This window comes from Citrus clementina, unplaced genomic scaffold (assembly GCF_000493195.1).
Source record: "Citrus clementina cultivar Clemenules unplaced genomic scaffold, Citrus_clementina_v1.0 scaffold_6, whole genome shotgun sequence".
Lineage (NCBI taxonomy): Eukaryota > Viridiplantae > Streptophyta > Magnoliopsida > Sapindales > Rutaceae > Citrus > Citrus x clementina.
Window position 1 is genome coordinate 5,395,520 of NW_006262139.1, and position 16,378 is coordinate 5,411,897.

General features: G+C 33.6%; 2 protein-coding genes across 4 annotated transcripts; one reads left to right on the forward strand and one right to left on the reverse strand.

Annotated features, from left to right (window-relative positions):
- The first annotated feature begins 341 nt into the window (after positions 1 to 341).
- LOC18039060 (WD repeat-containing protein 3) lies at positions 342 to 8,505 on the forward strand. 3 transcript variants are annotated; one of them, XM_024181730.1, is made up of 12 exons: positions 342 to 625; positions 744 to 959; positions 1,041 to 2,162; positions 2,783 to 2,905; positions 3,630 to 3,811; positions 3,924 to 4,155; positions 4,282 to 4,491; positions 5,236 to 5,364; positions 6,500 to 6,568; positions 7,020 to 7,142; positions 7,813 to 7,863; positions 7,975 to 8,505. In XM_024181730.1, exons 1-12 carry the CDS (start codon positions 389 to 391, stop codon positions 8,140 to 8,142), a joined length of 2,862 nt encoding a protein of 953 aa, XP_024037498.1. In that variant the 5' UTR covers positions 342 to 388; the 3' UTR covers positions 8,143 to 8,505. The 3 variants fall into 3 exon arrangements, with proteins under 3 accessions (XP_024037498.1, XP_024037499.1, XP_024037500.1); XM_024181731.1 differs by lacking the exon at positions 2,783 to 2,905; XM_024181732.1 differs by lacking the exons at positions 6,500 to 6,568; positions 7,020 to 7,142; positions 7,813 to 7,863; positions 7,975 to 8,505 and adding an exon at positions 5,481 to 5,875.
- A 3,282-nt stretch (positions 8,506 to 11,787) lies between these two features.
- Positions 11,788 to 13,145, reverse strand: LOC18039061 (expansin-A9). The gene has a single exon (XM_006428413.2). The coding sequence runs from the start codon at positions 13,067 to 13,069 to the stop codon at positions 11,942 to 11,944; it is 1,128 nt and encodes a 375-aa protein (XP_006428476.1). The 5' UTR covers positions 13,070 to 13,145; the 3' UTR covers positions 11,788 to 11,941.
- Positions 13,146 to 16,378: the final 3,233 nt, after the last annotated feature.

Sequence of the window (16,378 nt, forward strand, 5' to 3'; positions counted from 1 at the left end):
AATTTGACATGAAAATATAAACTTTAAGTGTTTAAAATTATATATATATATAATAAATGAGTCAAATAAATATAAAATATTTAAAATAATATATATTTTATAATTTTTTTAATAAAATTCGGGTTCCAAATTTATCAAGTGATGTCCAAAATCGACCCAATTTCATACCCAAACCGAGTATTACCCGGCCAACAATGTCCGAATACGGTCCGAGTCCGGACCGAACGGATATTTTTACTATCTCTACTTGAAGGCCCATTGTTGGTGGTAATTTAGGCCTCGTAATCCGACCCTACAATAATAATAATAATAATAATAATAAACGGTTACATACATTAAACCCTTGCAAAACCTCGCTGAAGGAAAGTTTCAAACAGAAGCAGCAGCGATGGTGAAGGCGTACCTAAGGTACGAGCCGGGGGCTGCCTTTGGTGTAATCGTATCCGTAGATTCTAACATCACATACGACAGCTCAGGCAAGCACCTGCTCGCTGCCGCACTCGAGAAACTCGGAGTCTGGCACGTGCGTCAAGGCATCTGCTCCAAAACCCTAGCTCCTTCTACCTCCTCTCGTGCCGGCCCCCCTCTGGCCGTCACATCCATTGCTTCTTCCCCTTCTTCTCTGGTACCTATCAAATTCTTAATTTTTATTTCTTATTTAAGAATTTTTTTATTTATTACTATTTTTTAAGTTTTTGAGCTCCTTTAGTATATAAGAAAGTGAAAAAATGATTTGATTGTAGGTAGCTAGTGGATATGCAGATGGTAGTATAAGAATTTGGGATACTGAAAAAGGGACTTGTGAGACAACATTGAATGGACATAAAGGGGCTGTAACCGTGCTACGATATAACCAGCTTGGTTCTTTGCTTGCATCTGGAAGCAAAGATAATGATGTTATCTTGTGGGATGTGATTGGAGAGACCGGCTTATTTCGTCTTCGTGGACACCGTGACCAGGTTTGTTACTTACAGCCATGTAGTATGATTGTTAGCTGTTTATTCTGTGTTAATGTGTTTATATTGCTTTGTGTGTTGCAGGTTACTGACCTTGTTTTCTTGGAGTCTGGTAAAAAGCTTGTCAGTTCCTCTAAAGATAAATTTTTGAGAGTATGGGATCTTGAAACCCAGCACTGTATGCAAATAGTTAGTGGTCATCACAGTGAAATATGGTCCATTGATGTTGACCCTGAAGAAAGATTCCTGGTCACTGGTTCGGCAGATGTGGAACTGAGATTTTTCACCGTTAACCGTGAGTTAAATGAGGATCACTCCGTATCTGATGTCAGTGGAACTGAAATTGTGAACAATGGAGATAAACCCTCTCTAGATAAATGGCAAATTCTGAAGCAGTTTGGTGAAATTCAAAGACAAAGCAAGGATAGGGTTGCAACTGTAAGATTCAATAAGTCAGGAAATTTACTTGCCTGTCAAGTAGCTGGAAAAATGGTGGAGATATTCCGTGTATTGGATTCAGCTGAAGCTAAGCGTAAAGCAAAACGCAGGCTTCACCGGAAGAAAGAGAAGAAATCTGCAAAAGGGGCGGTTGAAGTAATTGAAAATGGAGATATTATTCACAGAAGTGAAGGAGATGGAAATAATCCAATGGTTACAGTCCCTGATGTTTTCAAGTTGCTTCAAACAATTCGAGCTAGTAAAAAGATTTGTTCCATTTGTTTTTGTCCAATTACACCAAAGGGTTCAATGGCTGCTTTAGCACTATCTTTGAACAATAATTTATTGGAGTGTTATTCTATTGAGAGTAGTGCAAATACAAAAACAGTTGCTATTGAGCTCCACGGACATCGTTCTGATGTCAGAAGTCTTACACTAAGTTCTGACAACACTCTTTTGATGTCAACAAGTCACAATGCTGTGAAGATTTGGAATCCCAGCACTGGTTCTTGTTTGAGGACTATTGATTCTGGGTATGGACTCTGTGGTTTAATTGTTCCTAACAATAAGTATGCATTTGTTGGAACTAAAAGTGGAAGAATAGAAGTTTTTGACATCGGGAGTGGTACCTGCATTGAAGTATTGGAGGCCCATGGTGGCTCTATTCACTGGATTGCTGCCATTCCAAATGAAGATGGTTTTGTCACTGGAAGTGCGGATCATGATGTTAAGTTCTGGGAGTATCGAGTTAAACAGAAGTCTGGCCAAGTGTGTGCTTCATACCTTATCCTTTTTGTGTTTATTTTATTTATTTATTTATGCTTCTTTCTGTAGTTCCAAGTTAACTTGTACTTACTGTTCAATGATAATTATTTGAAAAGATTCACATTCTGTTGTGGTATTTTTCAATTGATAAACAGTCGACCGTGACACTTGTATGTATTAGTCCATAACTATCTCTGTTATTAACTGTGAAAGACAAAGATTGGAAAAGAGAGCAATGACATTGAAAATTAAATTTAAGTCCTTGTGTTACGTGGATGCTTATGTTTCATTGATGAGATAGGTATTTTTCCTTTGGACATCACAGTACATGGATGAATGTAAATTCATCTCACATTTTATTATAAACTTTCTGGCTGGGGAGTGGCAAATATGTTGGTTTATTAATTTTATGAATTACTAGACTGAATGTAATATCTAAGCATTTTTTTCCCTTTTTTCTGTTTCCTCTTTCTCTCCTTTTTGGTGAGTTTGTGTATGTAATTTCAACTTTCTGAGTGTTCTATAAAATCTTCTGAAGATATACTGCAGCTCAAACTTGAAATCAAGATTCTTGCATCTTCCACATATGATATCTGATGAGACATTTTCTGTTTGGTTTTCAGGATTCTAAGTCTCTGATGTTGTCAAATGTACGAACTGCAAAGATGAATGATGATGTTTTGGCTGTTGTTGTTAGCCCTGATGCTAAATACATTGCTGTTGCTCTATTGGATTGCACAGTGAAGGTTCAGTTGATTTCTTTAAACTTACCTACCTTTAGTTTTATTTCGTCTTCTGTTTCTGGGTGCTGGTTTGTTGTGTTCAACTTTTCTCTGTCATAATCTGACATGTCAATTAATTTCTAATTCATCATATTGAACATAGGTGCACAACCGTAATTTTTGTTTTCCATTACAGTAACGAGGATGGGGGATGGTGCAGTGGTAGATGGAAGAAATTTGGTTTTCCAGAGATACTTTATGATGACGTTATATTTGAAATGCATGGTTTGTGATGAAGTCATGGGTTGATACATAACTTAAATGTTCATATGTATCCTATTACGCATAGATGCAATGTAGTAACTTTTTTTTCAAGTTTAGTACGGAGGATGGGGGTGGTGGTAACAGATGGAATGTTGTTAATTTTTCAGCAATATTTTTTGTTGGAGTTATATGTCAATAAATCTGGTTTACAATTGCTTGGATCAAAATAATGCTTCGGTGAAAGATCTTGTTTCTATAACTAGTTTTTGTCAAATATAACACCTCTTCCCACATGGCACTGGTATTCGTGGTAATGATCATTCTATCTAGTTTTTCACTCAGTATTCTTGTCTTTTATGTGATTTCATTTAAATTTTCTATATTTCCCCTTTACTGTAAGGTGTCTAGTATTTTGAAGCATTTCTATTAACTTTTCTTTTTATTATTATTATTAATAGTATATTTTCTTTTGTGCACTCTTCAGGTGTTTTTTGTGGATTCGCTTAAGTTTTTCCTTTCCTTATATGGTCATAAGCTGCCAGTGCTATGTATGGATATTTCATCAGATGGAGATTTGATTGTGACCGGTTCTGCAGACAAGAATTTGAAGATTTGGGGTTTGGATTTTGGTGATTGCCACAAATCCATTTTTGCTCATTCTGATAGGTGCTTTGTTTTTATGGATGAATTTGAAAATATAAATATTTCCTTTTATGTTTGGATGATGTAGCTGAAAATTATGGAGCTGTTTTCTTTACACAAGCTATTTCTGCGGCAGTGTTATGGCAGTGCAGTTTGTGCGAAACACTCACTACATGTTCAGTGTTGGAAAAGATCGTCTTGTCAAATACTGGGATGCTGATAAATTTGAGTTGCTTTTAACTCTTGAAGGGCATCATACTGATGTTTGGTGTCTTGCGATCAGCAATCGTGGGGATTTTGTGGTCACTGGATCCCATGATCGGTCCATTCGTCGTTGGGATCGTACTGAAGAGCCATTTTTTATTGAGGTATATTCTTAATAAAAGGGACTTGGTTGGTCTTTTCTCCTCATTGTCCACATGTTAAGATCTTAAGCATTTCCTTTTCCTTATTTAATATTAGTTTCATGCCGGAGTAAATTCTTGAATGTGCAGGAAGAGAAAGAAAAGAGGCTGGAGGAGTTGTTTGAGTCTGACCTTGACAATGCATTAGAAAGCAGGTATGAACCCAAGGAGGAACTTCCTGAAGAGGGAGCAGTGGCTGTAGCTGGGAAGAAAACTCAAGAAACCATTACTGCAACTGATTCAATAATTGAAGCCTTAGATACTGCAGAAGAGGAACTGGAGCGTATCGCTATAAATGAGGTATTTTTTGCATTACAGTTATCAAGCGGCCATATTAATTACTTACTAGGATAAGAAAATAATCACCGTGCTATGTGCTTGCTTACCCATTTCAAGGGAACGCTTCTTCCATGAAAGAAGAATGAATGAATGCCCTAAGGTTGCCGCAGTTAATGAGTTTTATCCATAATCTAAATTACCCTTGTGATACTCCTTCAAAATGCATTAGTTATTCTCAAATGATTTAATGATTTATAATTAGGAGAAAGTGAATGCAAATTAGGTTTAGTGCTGTGTGTTAATCTGAAACAACAATGCTTGTTTTCTTTGATTTTGGTTTTAAGCAATCTTATTCTGTCAACTTATTCATAATGTAACTTCAGTGATCAGGATTTAATTTTTGCCTGCCTGTTGCCTTTTTGTCCCTTTTTTATCGCATCAAATGATTCACATATGTGAATTCCAGGAGATGTTACCAAATATAACCAGAACTTTATGAAGAGCCATGAGCCAATAGACTTAAGTTATTTGACTTAAAACAAATTTTACCAAACATTTGATCTATAACTGAAATACCAGTGTTTGTAAATTTATGGGTTTGTCAAAACTTTCAAAAAATAACCTCATAAAGTGCTCAAAATGGGAAAATGATACATTAATTTTTATTTATGAACCTAATTCTCCTTACAATAAGTGCAAGAGAGCCATTAGCATGAACTTAATGTGTGTAAATTGCATTTCATAATTTATTTATGTAACATTCAGGAGGAGAAAATGAGGGGAAAAGTTACTCAGTTTCAATCAGACATGAGAATGCTTGGGCTATCTCCGTCTGATTATGTTCTGCGTGCAGTCTCAACTGTTAACACCAATGATCTGGAGCAGACATTGCTGGTAAGGGTTTCTTGATTTTTCTTTCCATATATATTTTAGATGGAAACTACTCACTTATTAGCTTTGAGTTCATTTTGGTTATCTCCATGTAAATTTTATTTTATTTTATTTTTCAGAAAGGCTACATGAAAAATATGGCGGCTGCTAGGAATGTCCATTTGGTTTAAAGTTTTACCATTTTGATTTGAGGATGTCTTTTACTGTATTTCTTTCTGGAAATCTCCTTTGATGACCCTGTACTTTTTTGATAAGCTGACCTTTGTTGGCCAGTGCATTTCAGTTATTCTTACTACTGCTTCTTTGCCATTTCATCTTGGCAAAGTGTAGCATATGGCCAGTGCATCCTGCTTTCATCCTGCACACGTAATATAATCAACTCATCTACCCACTTGATCCTATTTCAGTTGATTGTATGCCTATTAAAATCTTGCCTTTAGAGGACATCTCATCCTTGTCACTTTAACTGGTCCCTTTGCTTTTGTTGGAGTTTGATGCATTAAATTCTTTTATGCATCAGAGCTGAGTTTATTGAGTTTAGGAATATCTTATTTAACTTGAGTTTTATTTTAATCTGCTTTCCTTTTTAGATATTAGGTAATTCTTGTTTAAGTTTTTTTCTTAGTTCATTGGTGATTATTATTTGACTCATCATAATAAATATAAATAAGGGCCAGTGGAGCATTTTGAGTAGAGTTGCAATATTATACCAATTGAATAAATTCCTGGTTGATATTTTCATGTTTCTCAGTATTCATTACGTAAACAAGATCTAAAGTATCAGATTCACGATATTTTGCAGGATTAACGAGAGTTTAGTTTTATTTCACTTTTCCGGATATTCTCATAGTGAACAAAGTATTGAAAATATTGTTTGCCTGTCAAATGGAGATATACTCCTGTGGAAACTATTTACTAATTAGGACAAACGACAACTGAAAAACAAGAAAAATTTGAATCTTATTTGATTTCTTGAAGTCTAAAATCTTTGTGTGCCAAAAGATCAGTTCTCATTATTGGAAAGTATAGGGTGTTATATGATTATTCTAGGATCATCTGAAACATTCAGTTTTCCTTACTGATTGTTTGTCCTAAATTCCTAATGTGCAGTTGAATTTTTATTTTTATTTTGGTGCAGGCTTTACCATTCTCAGATGCTTTGAAGCTTCTGTCTTACCTGAAGGATTGGACTTCAAATCCTGATAAGGTTCTTCTATTTCTACCTATAGATAAGCAGAAGAAACACCAGCATATTTGCTGGTGAATCAATCGCATATTGTTATTTATTTCTTTTTTTCTAATATCTTTCCTGCCTATTCTCTTTCTCGCTGTCTCTGTATTTGATAATTGGCACACTTATGAATTTTTCTTTGCTACCAATGGATATTCTCTTGCCTTCAAATATTTCTGTATGTTATGGAAGAAAGGATAAAATGTCAATATCTTACTATGAAGTTTTCTGCCTTGCCCGTGGGAATGCAAGTAATAACTTGGAATGCCAGTGTGTGTTTGCGTGTGTGTGTATTTTGGAGAATTCTGCAGGTGCATCTTTCTGTTTTTGCTGTAATTTTAAGATTAATTTCTTCATTTCTTGCAATATCATTTTTATAGCCTGTGTTTATCCAGGTAGATGTAACGATGTTTTAATATTTGTGCAGGTTGAGCTTGTTTGCAGGGTTGCTACGGTGCTGTTGCAGGTACATCATCATCAGTTAATTACTACCCCATCTGCCAGACCTGCGTTGACTGTTCTCAAAGACATTCTATATGCAAGAGTCAAGGTAATAATAGCCATTTCTTTCTACAATGCAAATCGAGTTTTACTAGGTGAACGCTGAACAGAACAGTAGAATTTCTATGATGCAAAGCAATGAAAATTGAGTAGAATGTTTGTAGGGATGCTTGCTAGATATATTCCAACCAATTTAGACTAAATTCTTGCCTCATCGGTGCACTGTTAGTAACCATATACACACTTATTTTCATCTCACTCCAAATTAAACTAATCCCCTTCCATGGTTGGTGTGAGGAGGTTTCAAACTCTTGACCTGTTTTTGGCTCCATTACTAGTGGCCAAACCAACCAGATTGATATATTTCTTGTTTAGTATTAAGGTAAAGTGGCATAAAAGCTACGGCTGCTGTCGGAAAAGAGCTGCGGCTATGGAGAAAAAGTTTATTTTTATTGTGTGGGATAAAAAATAGTAAAGATATTATAGACTTTTCATCAATTGTGGGATAAAATCAACTTAGCTTCCAAATTAAGTGCTGTAGCTTAAGCTGCCAGCCACCGTACCAAACAGGGCAAAATTTCGCTTGATGTCTATTATTTATATCTGAGATTTTCTAAACTATAGCAATAATGTTGGATTGTCAAGGAAACCTATTTATTGGATTAGGATTAAAGCTAAGTAACTTGATCCTTAACTGACTTGTTTCAAACTTGTATCAGGAATGCAAAGATACTCTGGGTTTCAATCTTGCTGCAATGGATCATCTTAAGGTGCTTGAATCTGTTTTTAATTTGTTGTTATTGTTATTATTTTTAGTTTCGGCTAATTTATATGAGAAACGAAGGCATGACTTTATTTATTGTATTTGTCTTTCAATTCAGCAATTGATGGCGTTGAGGTCAGATGCACTCTTTCGAGACGCAAAGGCAAAGTTGCAAGAAATCAGATCACGGCAATCAAAACGTTTAGAAGCAATGACTGAGACAAAAGCCGAAAGAAGGAAAAGGAAGAAACAGAAAAAATCAAGTGATATACATGCTTGGATGTAATGCCGAGCGGCAACTTCTGATAAATAGAATACTTGGTGCCTTTCAAGACGAATATGTGCTTCACCGATGACACTAATACCATACTGCCAAAACCAAAAAGGCGTAGGAGCGAACAAATGTGACCTTCTTCAAAGTGTATTTAACAATTTCGTTTTCTTTTCTTTGCTGCTCAAACCATGTAGAGTTGAAAGAGGGTTTTGGCTTTCCTGTTTTGTTATTCTAAATTTTGGTCGTAATATATGTAGCATCTGTAAGGTGGTGGGATTTGTTCGATTTCCGCGGGAGTCGTTTTACACGTCTGAACAGTTCTGTAAACATGTCACGTGTCATATTTGTATGAAAATCATTTTCATTCTGATTGAACTAGCACGCGTAGTGGGTATTGGCTGGCCTTAGATGGGTTTGGGTCGGGCTTGGACTTTTTATAAATTTTAAAAAAAAAAAGAATACTTGAGCATTCAATATATAATAGATTAATTGTTCAATACATTAAATATTAATAACTCAATATAATAAACTACAAACAATGCATATAAATTATAAATTGAATTCATTTAATTTATAATTTATAAAGTCTGGTTTCTTTTTTTCCCCATTTTTCCCATAAGCTCTAAACCAAGCTTATTTATAGCAGACGTTGAAATTTTCGGCACATGTCAATGGCCTCAAAATGCGGGCGGCTCTAAAGTTTGCAGGTCTGGCTGACTTGGACTTTTTTACCCATCCTAGTAACCAGGCATTTTACCTATCATTTATTAATAGGTTGAATAAGAGTATTCCATCACGTTAATGATAAAAAGTAAAATCAATTAATACTAACAGATGACAAGAAATTATACACACATAAAAATTTTAAAGAGAAAGAACATTATATGAGACAATGTCGAATGATGCTGTCACAATGGTGGAGCGTGTATTCTCTTATGGGTCTCGCTAATTTTTTAAATAATAAATTTAGTGCTGAGGCCTGAGGTGGTGAGGTTATTTCGTTTCTCTCTTAGAATGGAGAAAAAAAAAAAAAGAGCCTATATTAAGAGATAAACTAATACATTTTGAAAATCAAGCCAAATATTCTATGCACTTTTAAATTTTAATGATAGTTGTTAAGCAGAAGGTCTTCTATGCTTCAGGAACACTAGCCCAGCATTAACTTGGTGCTCTAAATCAATAATTCAATAACACGTGACGCTACCACGTAAAAATTAGTGAAGTAAAAATTTAAAGTTAAGATAAATTTTCATTTATTTTTTTCTTTTTCTTTTGAGATTCTCCCTCATTTTTTATAATCTATAAGATCATTAAGGAGAGTCCTAACTGATTTCTAATTGTACATATTAATTGAGCTCTAATTGTAATATATGAGTATTAAAAAAAAAACACGCACTGAAATGAGTTAGTAAAATACATCCTATAAGCAACTCAAAATAGATGTAGCAATTCCATCACACAAGCAATCTTAAATAAGTAAAAATATAATATACAGCAGAATTTTGTGTGGTAACAACACAAATTGCATGTAGTGCAAAGAAACAGCTATCTATCTTAGGAAAAAAGAATAATATACCATAGAACTAAATGACGGCACCATGTGTATCTATTACTTTTCTGCCTTAGATTTATTTCTCACATATTCTAGACTATCTAAATCATTCTAATTGTTTTACGAACAAATATAACATTTAATTGTGTTATTTTAACTCATAATGAAAATTTTGTACTAAGACATGAAGGATCTACACTCAACCACAATATGTAAGTGTCTTCAGCCCATTGGGAGTTCATTGTTCAAAGAACTAAGGCAACGGTGTAGTGCACCATCTCTTTTCCTCTCTCTCTCTCTTTCTCTCTCTCCCAATTACGTACGTGTGTGCAGGAAGGTTCAAATCTTGAGCTGAGGGAAAGGTAGCAAGTTGCAATGGCTTGAATCAAGTTAGAGGCCGTCAGTAATAAATCGAATTTTTACCTTATGCATGTGTTTACTTAGAAATGCAAGGCAAGGGTATAAAAGTTTATATTCATTTCAGCATTCTACTGATTCTAAGAATTGTCTTTCTTTAGGTTTAGCCAATTCATGGTTATGATCTAAATTAACTGGTGAATATGAACTCGGCGTCTTGTTGAATTCTAACTTTTCAACAGACAAACACTCTCTAGCTCATTCCCATTCTGAGTTCTTTAACACTATTTTTCTTATTTTTTGAATGACTCATTTTAATCATATCAATTTACTTGAACGTAAACCAAAAATAAAATAAAGAATCAATTAGCCGCGACTAACGTGTCAATTAAAATAAACGAAAAAAATCAAAAGATATGCAAAATCTACAACATATTCAATGGAATAAAAAATCTGCATAACAAGTCTCATTACATTGATATGTATAAAAAAAAAAAGAGTAGAGCTATTAGCACCCCTACATTATTCTCATAAAACCTCACTTTAAATAAAATTACAATTAAGGATAATTGAAAATTAAACACATAGATTTTTTTTCCCAGCAAATTACTTAATTCATAATCAATATTTTTCAAAAAAAAAAATCTATATGTTACTTCCTATCTAATTAAAATAAATTGTATAAATTTAGAATAATATATTGTTCTCTTTTGATTTCTTATTGATTAAATATTTATACTTAAAATTGCTTTGAAATTATAATTTGAAATATGTGTTATTTCAACCAATGATTAATACTAAAAAACTTATCACCCATACAACTTTTTAATTTGTGTGTAGGGTAATAATAAAATTGAAAATAATTAAAAAAATAGCACAATAATACTTTGAGTTTTAACAATAAAATAAATCAAATGAAAAATGAGAATTTAAAAAAGCGTATCTAAAAAAAGGGGTATTTTCGGAAATAAAATAAATATAATTAAAAAGGGGGTTCAATGAGGAAATCAGAGGGGTGCCAATAGTCCAACTCAAAAAAAAAAATAGTGAATACTATTTCTTTTTTCTGTAAGTAAACTTAATGGTGCTGACTTACCAACGTCATGATGATGACGGCCGGCGAGACCGCCACTTCCGTTGGATTGGCGACAATCCACCGGCAATCAAAAATTCAAATTTAGAGCGTCCAAACGAAAAGAACGTGAAGGAAAAACTAGCTAGGATCAATTTTTTGAAATTTTGGATAAAAAACAAGGGAAGAATCCCACAAAAATGGGGATTAAAATTCAGCTTAACTTTCAATTTAATTTAAAGATGACTAAATTAGACTTGCGACACACACGGAGAAGTCTTGAGTATTTTTAGAGCACCGTTCCTAAACAATCATTGCTTGTCATGTGTATGACTCAACCAATCATGATAACTTGCATACATATATGTCAAGCAGTGAATATTTAAGGGGCATTACTCCAGGAGCATCAAAGAGTTATCCAATAATGGGCAAAACTAGTTGATATTTGCAGCTACCAATTACTTATTTTCACAACACATCAAGCATCAAAAAGTAAAATGATAAGGGGTCTATTGTCAAAATTAGATGAAACAATTAAACTTGTTTAATGTAAATAACAGCAATAATGAACTGAGGTAGAACAAACAACTCACGTTACAAAAATGAAAAATAAAAATACAAAAAGGAGTTGTCCTCCTTCTAATACAATGAATAAAGAAAAGTAAATTGGTGAAACATCGACCTTATTTGAAAATATTTGTTATCCGGGAATATGCATGTAGAACTATTGATTAGACATGACATTTTGCTATTTGGCTGAAGAATCACCCTAGCTCCGAGCCAAATCGATGAATCCATGGAAGAAGAATGGAGGAAGGAATTGAATTCAATTAGCGGAAGTTGAGGCCCTCAAAAGTCTGGCCATATTTCCAATACTTGTTTGGGGTAACATTCGGTGAGATAACGAATCTGCCATCACTTGTGGTAACTTTAAAAGTGAGGCTCTCTTCTTCAAGGCTGCAACTTGTTTGCCATTTTGAACCCCAATTTTTATGCAATGGTGTCCAATTCAACTTGTTATCACCCTTCACTTCGACGTGTGATATATCTCCAGCACCACCTACGTTCCATATTGTGACTAGAGTCCAGTGTTGAGTGCCAGTAATGGTAAACTTGATACCTCCTTGCTTCTTGCATGAAACCCTACGATATGCAACAGGAACAATGCCAGCCTTGTACTCAGCAATGTGTTTGAATGCCGGATAAGCAATATCAAAATGTTCACGCGGTGGATTGCACCAACCGCCATCGTTAGCGTCTTGATGGAAATTTGGTGGGCAAAAGTTTGTGGCTGTGACAAAGAGAGATGGTTGCCCGGGAATGCAAGATTTAGGGTCGTCAATACATTTGATCTCAAAACAAGCACCACAAGCTGCCCCATTGTGAAACAAAGTTGTGCTCAAAGCTGTTGTTCCCTCACCGTATCCTTCTCTTGTAACATCCGAGTAACCACAAGCTCCACCAAATGATCCGGTGTCTCCGGTGTAAAAGGTGGCATGAGCGTGTTTCCACGGGCCAGGCTTGAAATCATGTTCATGTGCTTCTCTATCAGCGGAAGAAAGTTCTGGATGTGTTGGTTTTGCAATAGGCACTCCAGGTAGTACCGGGGGAAGGTGCTCCACAGGCATCGGCTGGACTGGCTGCGGCTGTAGCTGTGGCTGCGACTGCACTGGCTGTGGCTGTACTGGCTGCGGCTGTTGCTGTACCGGCTCTACCGGCTGTGCTGGGTGTGGTTGTGGCTGTACTGGCTGTGGCTGTTCATGCACTGGCTTCCTTTTATGTTGATGTCCCTTGTGATGAGGAACCCAAGGCTTGTTGTGTCTGTGATGATGACGACGTCCGCGATGTTTTCCCCCATTTTGTTGTTGGTGACTTTCACCAAAATTGGGCAATGTAGCAGCAGCTAAAAGCAGCATCAACACAGCTGCTGATGACAATGCTTTCAAAGGCGACGCCATGGTTATCCTTTTACACAAAAAGGGGTTGGCTATGCCTTTGAATGTCTAGCTTAAATTATTGTGTATTTTGTTTATTTCTTTTGGTTATATTTCCCATTTGCAGCTCTCTGCGTGCATCATATATACTGCTCAATTGTCTATGTTTGTTTTGCTATTTTTAAATTTGATCGTTTTTCATTGGTTTTGTTTCCAAAGATGCCTCTCCTTCCAAACAAATATTAAGTTTCATTATGGTTAGAAAGTTTTATATGGTTACAATTTTCTTTCTTTTTACTACCAAAAATCTAGCTAGAATAATTCAATGCCAATCACATCCGAAATTTTCGAAATGTTATTGGCCTATATTATTTGAATTAAGCAAAACTTTTAACTGATTCTAAATAGACTTGTTAAACAACTTAAGATTAAAGCAATTTTAGTTTATTGATTTTAACCTTCTTCCCATAAAACTCCTACATAATCTTAGTCCATGGCTATACTCACGAAAATAGCTAGGAGGATAAAAATTTTATTGTGTGTATGTATATACACGAGATTCTTTTATATAAATGAGATTACCTACAAGATTGTGAATTAATTATTACCTACAAGATTATGAATTAATTTCGCTTTAGCTAAAACGATAATGATTTGCAAAGTAAAGAGGATTGTCAACACCGTCAAAGCTCAGGAGTGCAGTCATAATGAAGATTACCAAAATAATTTGAGAAAATTGGGCTGAATTTTGAGGTTTATGAGATTCTGGCGATGTTCCAAAGGAGTTTTGAGGTGATGTTGAGCACTTAGAGCTTGGATATCTTCAACTTGAGAACAAAAACTTGAAAACAAAGAGAACTTGAATATCTTCGATGCCTAAGTCAGTATTTGTGTAATGGATGAAGGTTTATATCCTAAAACCTTAGTTAAGAGTAAGATACCAACAACTTATATCATAACTTTAATAAATTATATAAGCCGAAAACCAATTGGGTGCGTTTGGTTACTCGGATTGTATTTAAATGTAATGTATTTTGGGTATATTGATCTTAATACAGCACCAAAGCTTCCGTTCCCTTTGTAGTTGCATTTTACCTTCAAATGCATATTGAGTGAATTATCATCCTTGCTTCTGGTTCCTTGTTCGTGGAGGTCCGTGATTCTGGTATGCGCTAGTATTCTGATACTCAAGTTAGCTTAAGAATAAGGAAGTACATGTTTAGTATGACTTATCTAATGGTTATAAGTATTTATTTAATCTCATAAGCTTTTTAAAAATTTCTTGTTTTTATTTGATTATTTTTTCAATAGAGTTTTTGAAAATTAGATAAGTTATTTTGTCTCTATCAGTAGGCTTAAATTTGTTTTTTTTTTAAATAAACATTGGAAAGTTTTTTAAACTGTTAAAATATCTAAAATATTATTTACTTCTTTAACAATATTATTTCATTCATTTTATAACATAATTTTAAAAAACTTGTCTATTAAAATAATTTTATAATTTTCAGTAAAAGTTCTTATTAACACTAAACAACTAAATTCCTTTTTTTGGGGGGAAGGGGTGGGGGTGGGGAAGGACAATAAGCTCCCCAACGTTTGGAAAAAATGATATAAAACCCCTTCACGTTTGAAAAAAGTCTTATAACTCCTTTTCCATTAGTAAATTCTGTATGTTTTTATAGTAAATTTATTTTTATTTACAATTACTATTATGTTCTTATAATAAATAAATCAATACATTAACCTAAGCTATGTCATCGCTGACGTATATAACGAAATTAATAACTTTTTATTTAATGTTTAAAATTGAGATGTAATGACATTTTACCTAAATTATTTACTGTAAATTACAAGTCCAATGATGAAACCTTAAATATACAATTTTTACGAAGGTTATGTTTTTTTTTTCTAATGCACTTTTTTTTTCTTCAATGAATCACCACAACTTTTGCTAACCAATTAACAAATTATAATTTTTGTTATTATGTTTTGTCAGTACCAATGGACAAATTATGGTTTTTTTACTAAATTTAATAAAATATGTCAGTTGCTAAGCTTCTAAGGATGAAAGGTAAATTGGACAAATGGGAAGTAAAATTTGCTCCCTATTTTGGAATTTATCATTGGAAATGGTATATTTATAATTTAAGTGAGTAATTTGGGCAAAAAATAATTACATCTCAATTTTATGTTTTAAATAAAAAGTTATTGATTTTTTTATACAATATGGTCCCTTTACTATCTTCTGTCTTAATTACTCTATTTTGGACACACTACAACTAGTTTCCCAAGTTTAAAATTTTGAATAGTGTTACACATCTCAAATTTTTTATCCTAAAAATTATTCAAAATGATATGGTATTAATTAATTAATTGATAAAATAATACAATTAATTCACTTAAATATTGTAAAGAATAATCAATCACTTAATTAATGACACACCAGTTGAGTTCCTTACTCTAAATTCTTTCCCTCCCACTATTTATTACATGTTGTACTTAAGTGAGATGAGCCGCATAAAGCTATCACTACAATAGGAGAGGACCTACAATATCAATTACATCTATCACTTAATTAATGACACATCATTTGAGTTCCTTACTCTAAATTCTTTCCTTCCCACTATTTATTACATGTTGTACTTAAGTGAGATGAGCCGCATAAAGCTATCACTGCGATAGGAGAGGACCTACAATATCAATTACATCTATCATAAGCTCCACATACCACGTTCGTATGACAAACTTGTAATAGAAACTTTTTCTACCAATAATTTATAATAGGCTCATCATAGATTTTTGTTTTCTATTTCAAATTTAGGAAAATGTCGTCATAACAATTTTGTTGATTAAGAATTTATGATAAACTCGCAATTGGATTTTTTTTTAATTGAGAATTTATGATTGGTTTCTGATATATTTTTCCAATGTCTAACAATTTTGCGATAAAACTTTAATTTGTAATTTTAAAATTAATTTATTATAGAAGATTAGTTTCATAAAAACGAATAAAATAACATTTATATTTTAAAGGTTAAAAAAGATCATTCAAACATATACTTTCCGTTTCCAATCTATTCTAACTTTATCAAAATTCACATACATATTTAAACTTGAGCTGAAAATATGAAGAAAAACTATCATTTCAAATAAAAAATATGAAGAAAAACTATCATTTCATTATTTTGGGGAAAGGGAAAGGGACAGGGAAAGTGGGAAAAGGAAGGAAACAATAATTTTAATGTTTCAAACGGATAAAGCGAAGACACAAAATTTTCAATTTTTTAAAGAAATAGAAAAAGAATGGAATGAATGAAGCACAATAAAAAATAA

What these genes read in the sequence shown, in the direction of transcription:
- LOC18039061 (XM_006428413.2), bottom strand. Translation starts at nt 13,069, where the DNA reads ATGGCGTCGCCTTTGAAAGCATTGTCATCAGCAGCTGTGTTGATGCTG.
- LOC18039060 (XM_024181730.1), top strand. Translation starts at nt 389, where the DNA reads ATGGTGAAGGCGTACCTAAGGTACGAGCCGGGGGCTGCCTTTGGTGTA. An exon ending in TTAAACAGAAGTCTGGCCAA is followed by an intron (nt 2,163 to 2,782) that starts GTGTGTGCTTCA and finishes TTTGGTTTTCAG; the next exon opens with GATTCTAAGTCTCTGATGTT. An exon ending in AAGAGCCATTTTTTATTGAG is followed by an intron (nt 4,156 to 4,281) that starts GTATATTCTTAA and finishes TTGAATGTGCAG; the next exon opens with GAAGAGAAAGAAAAGAGGCT.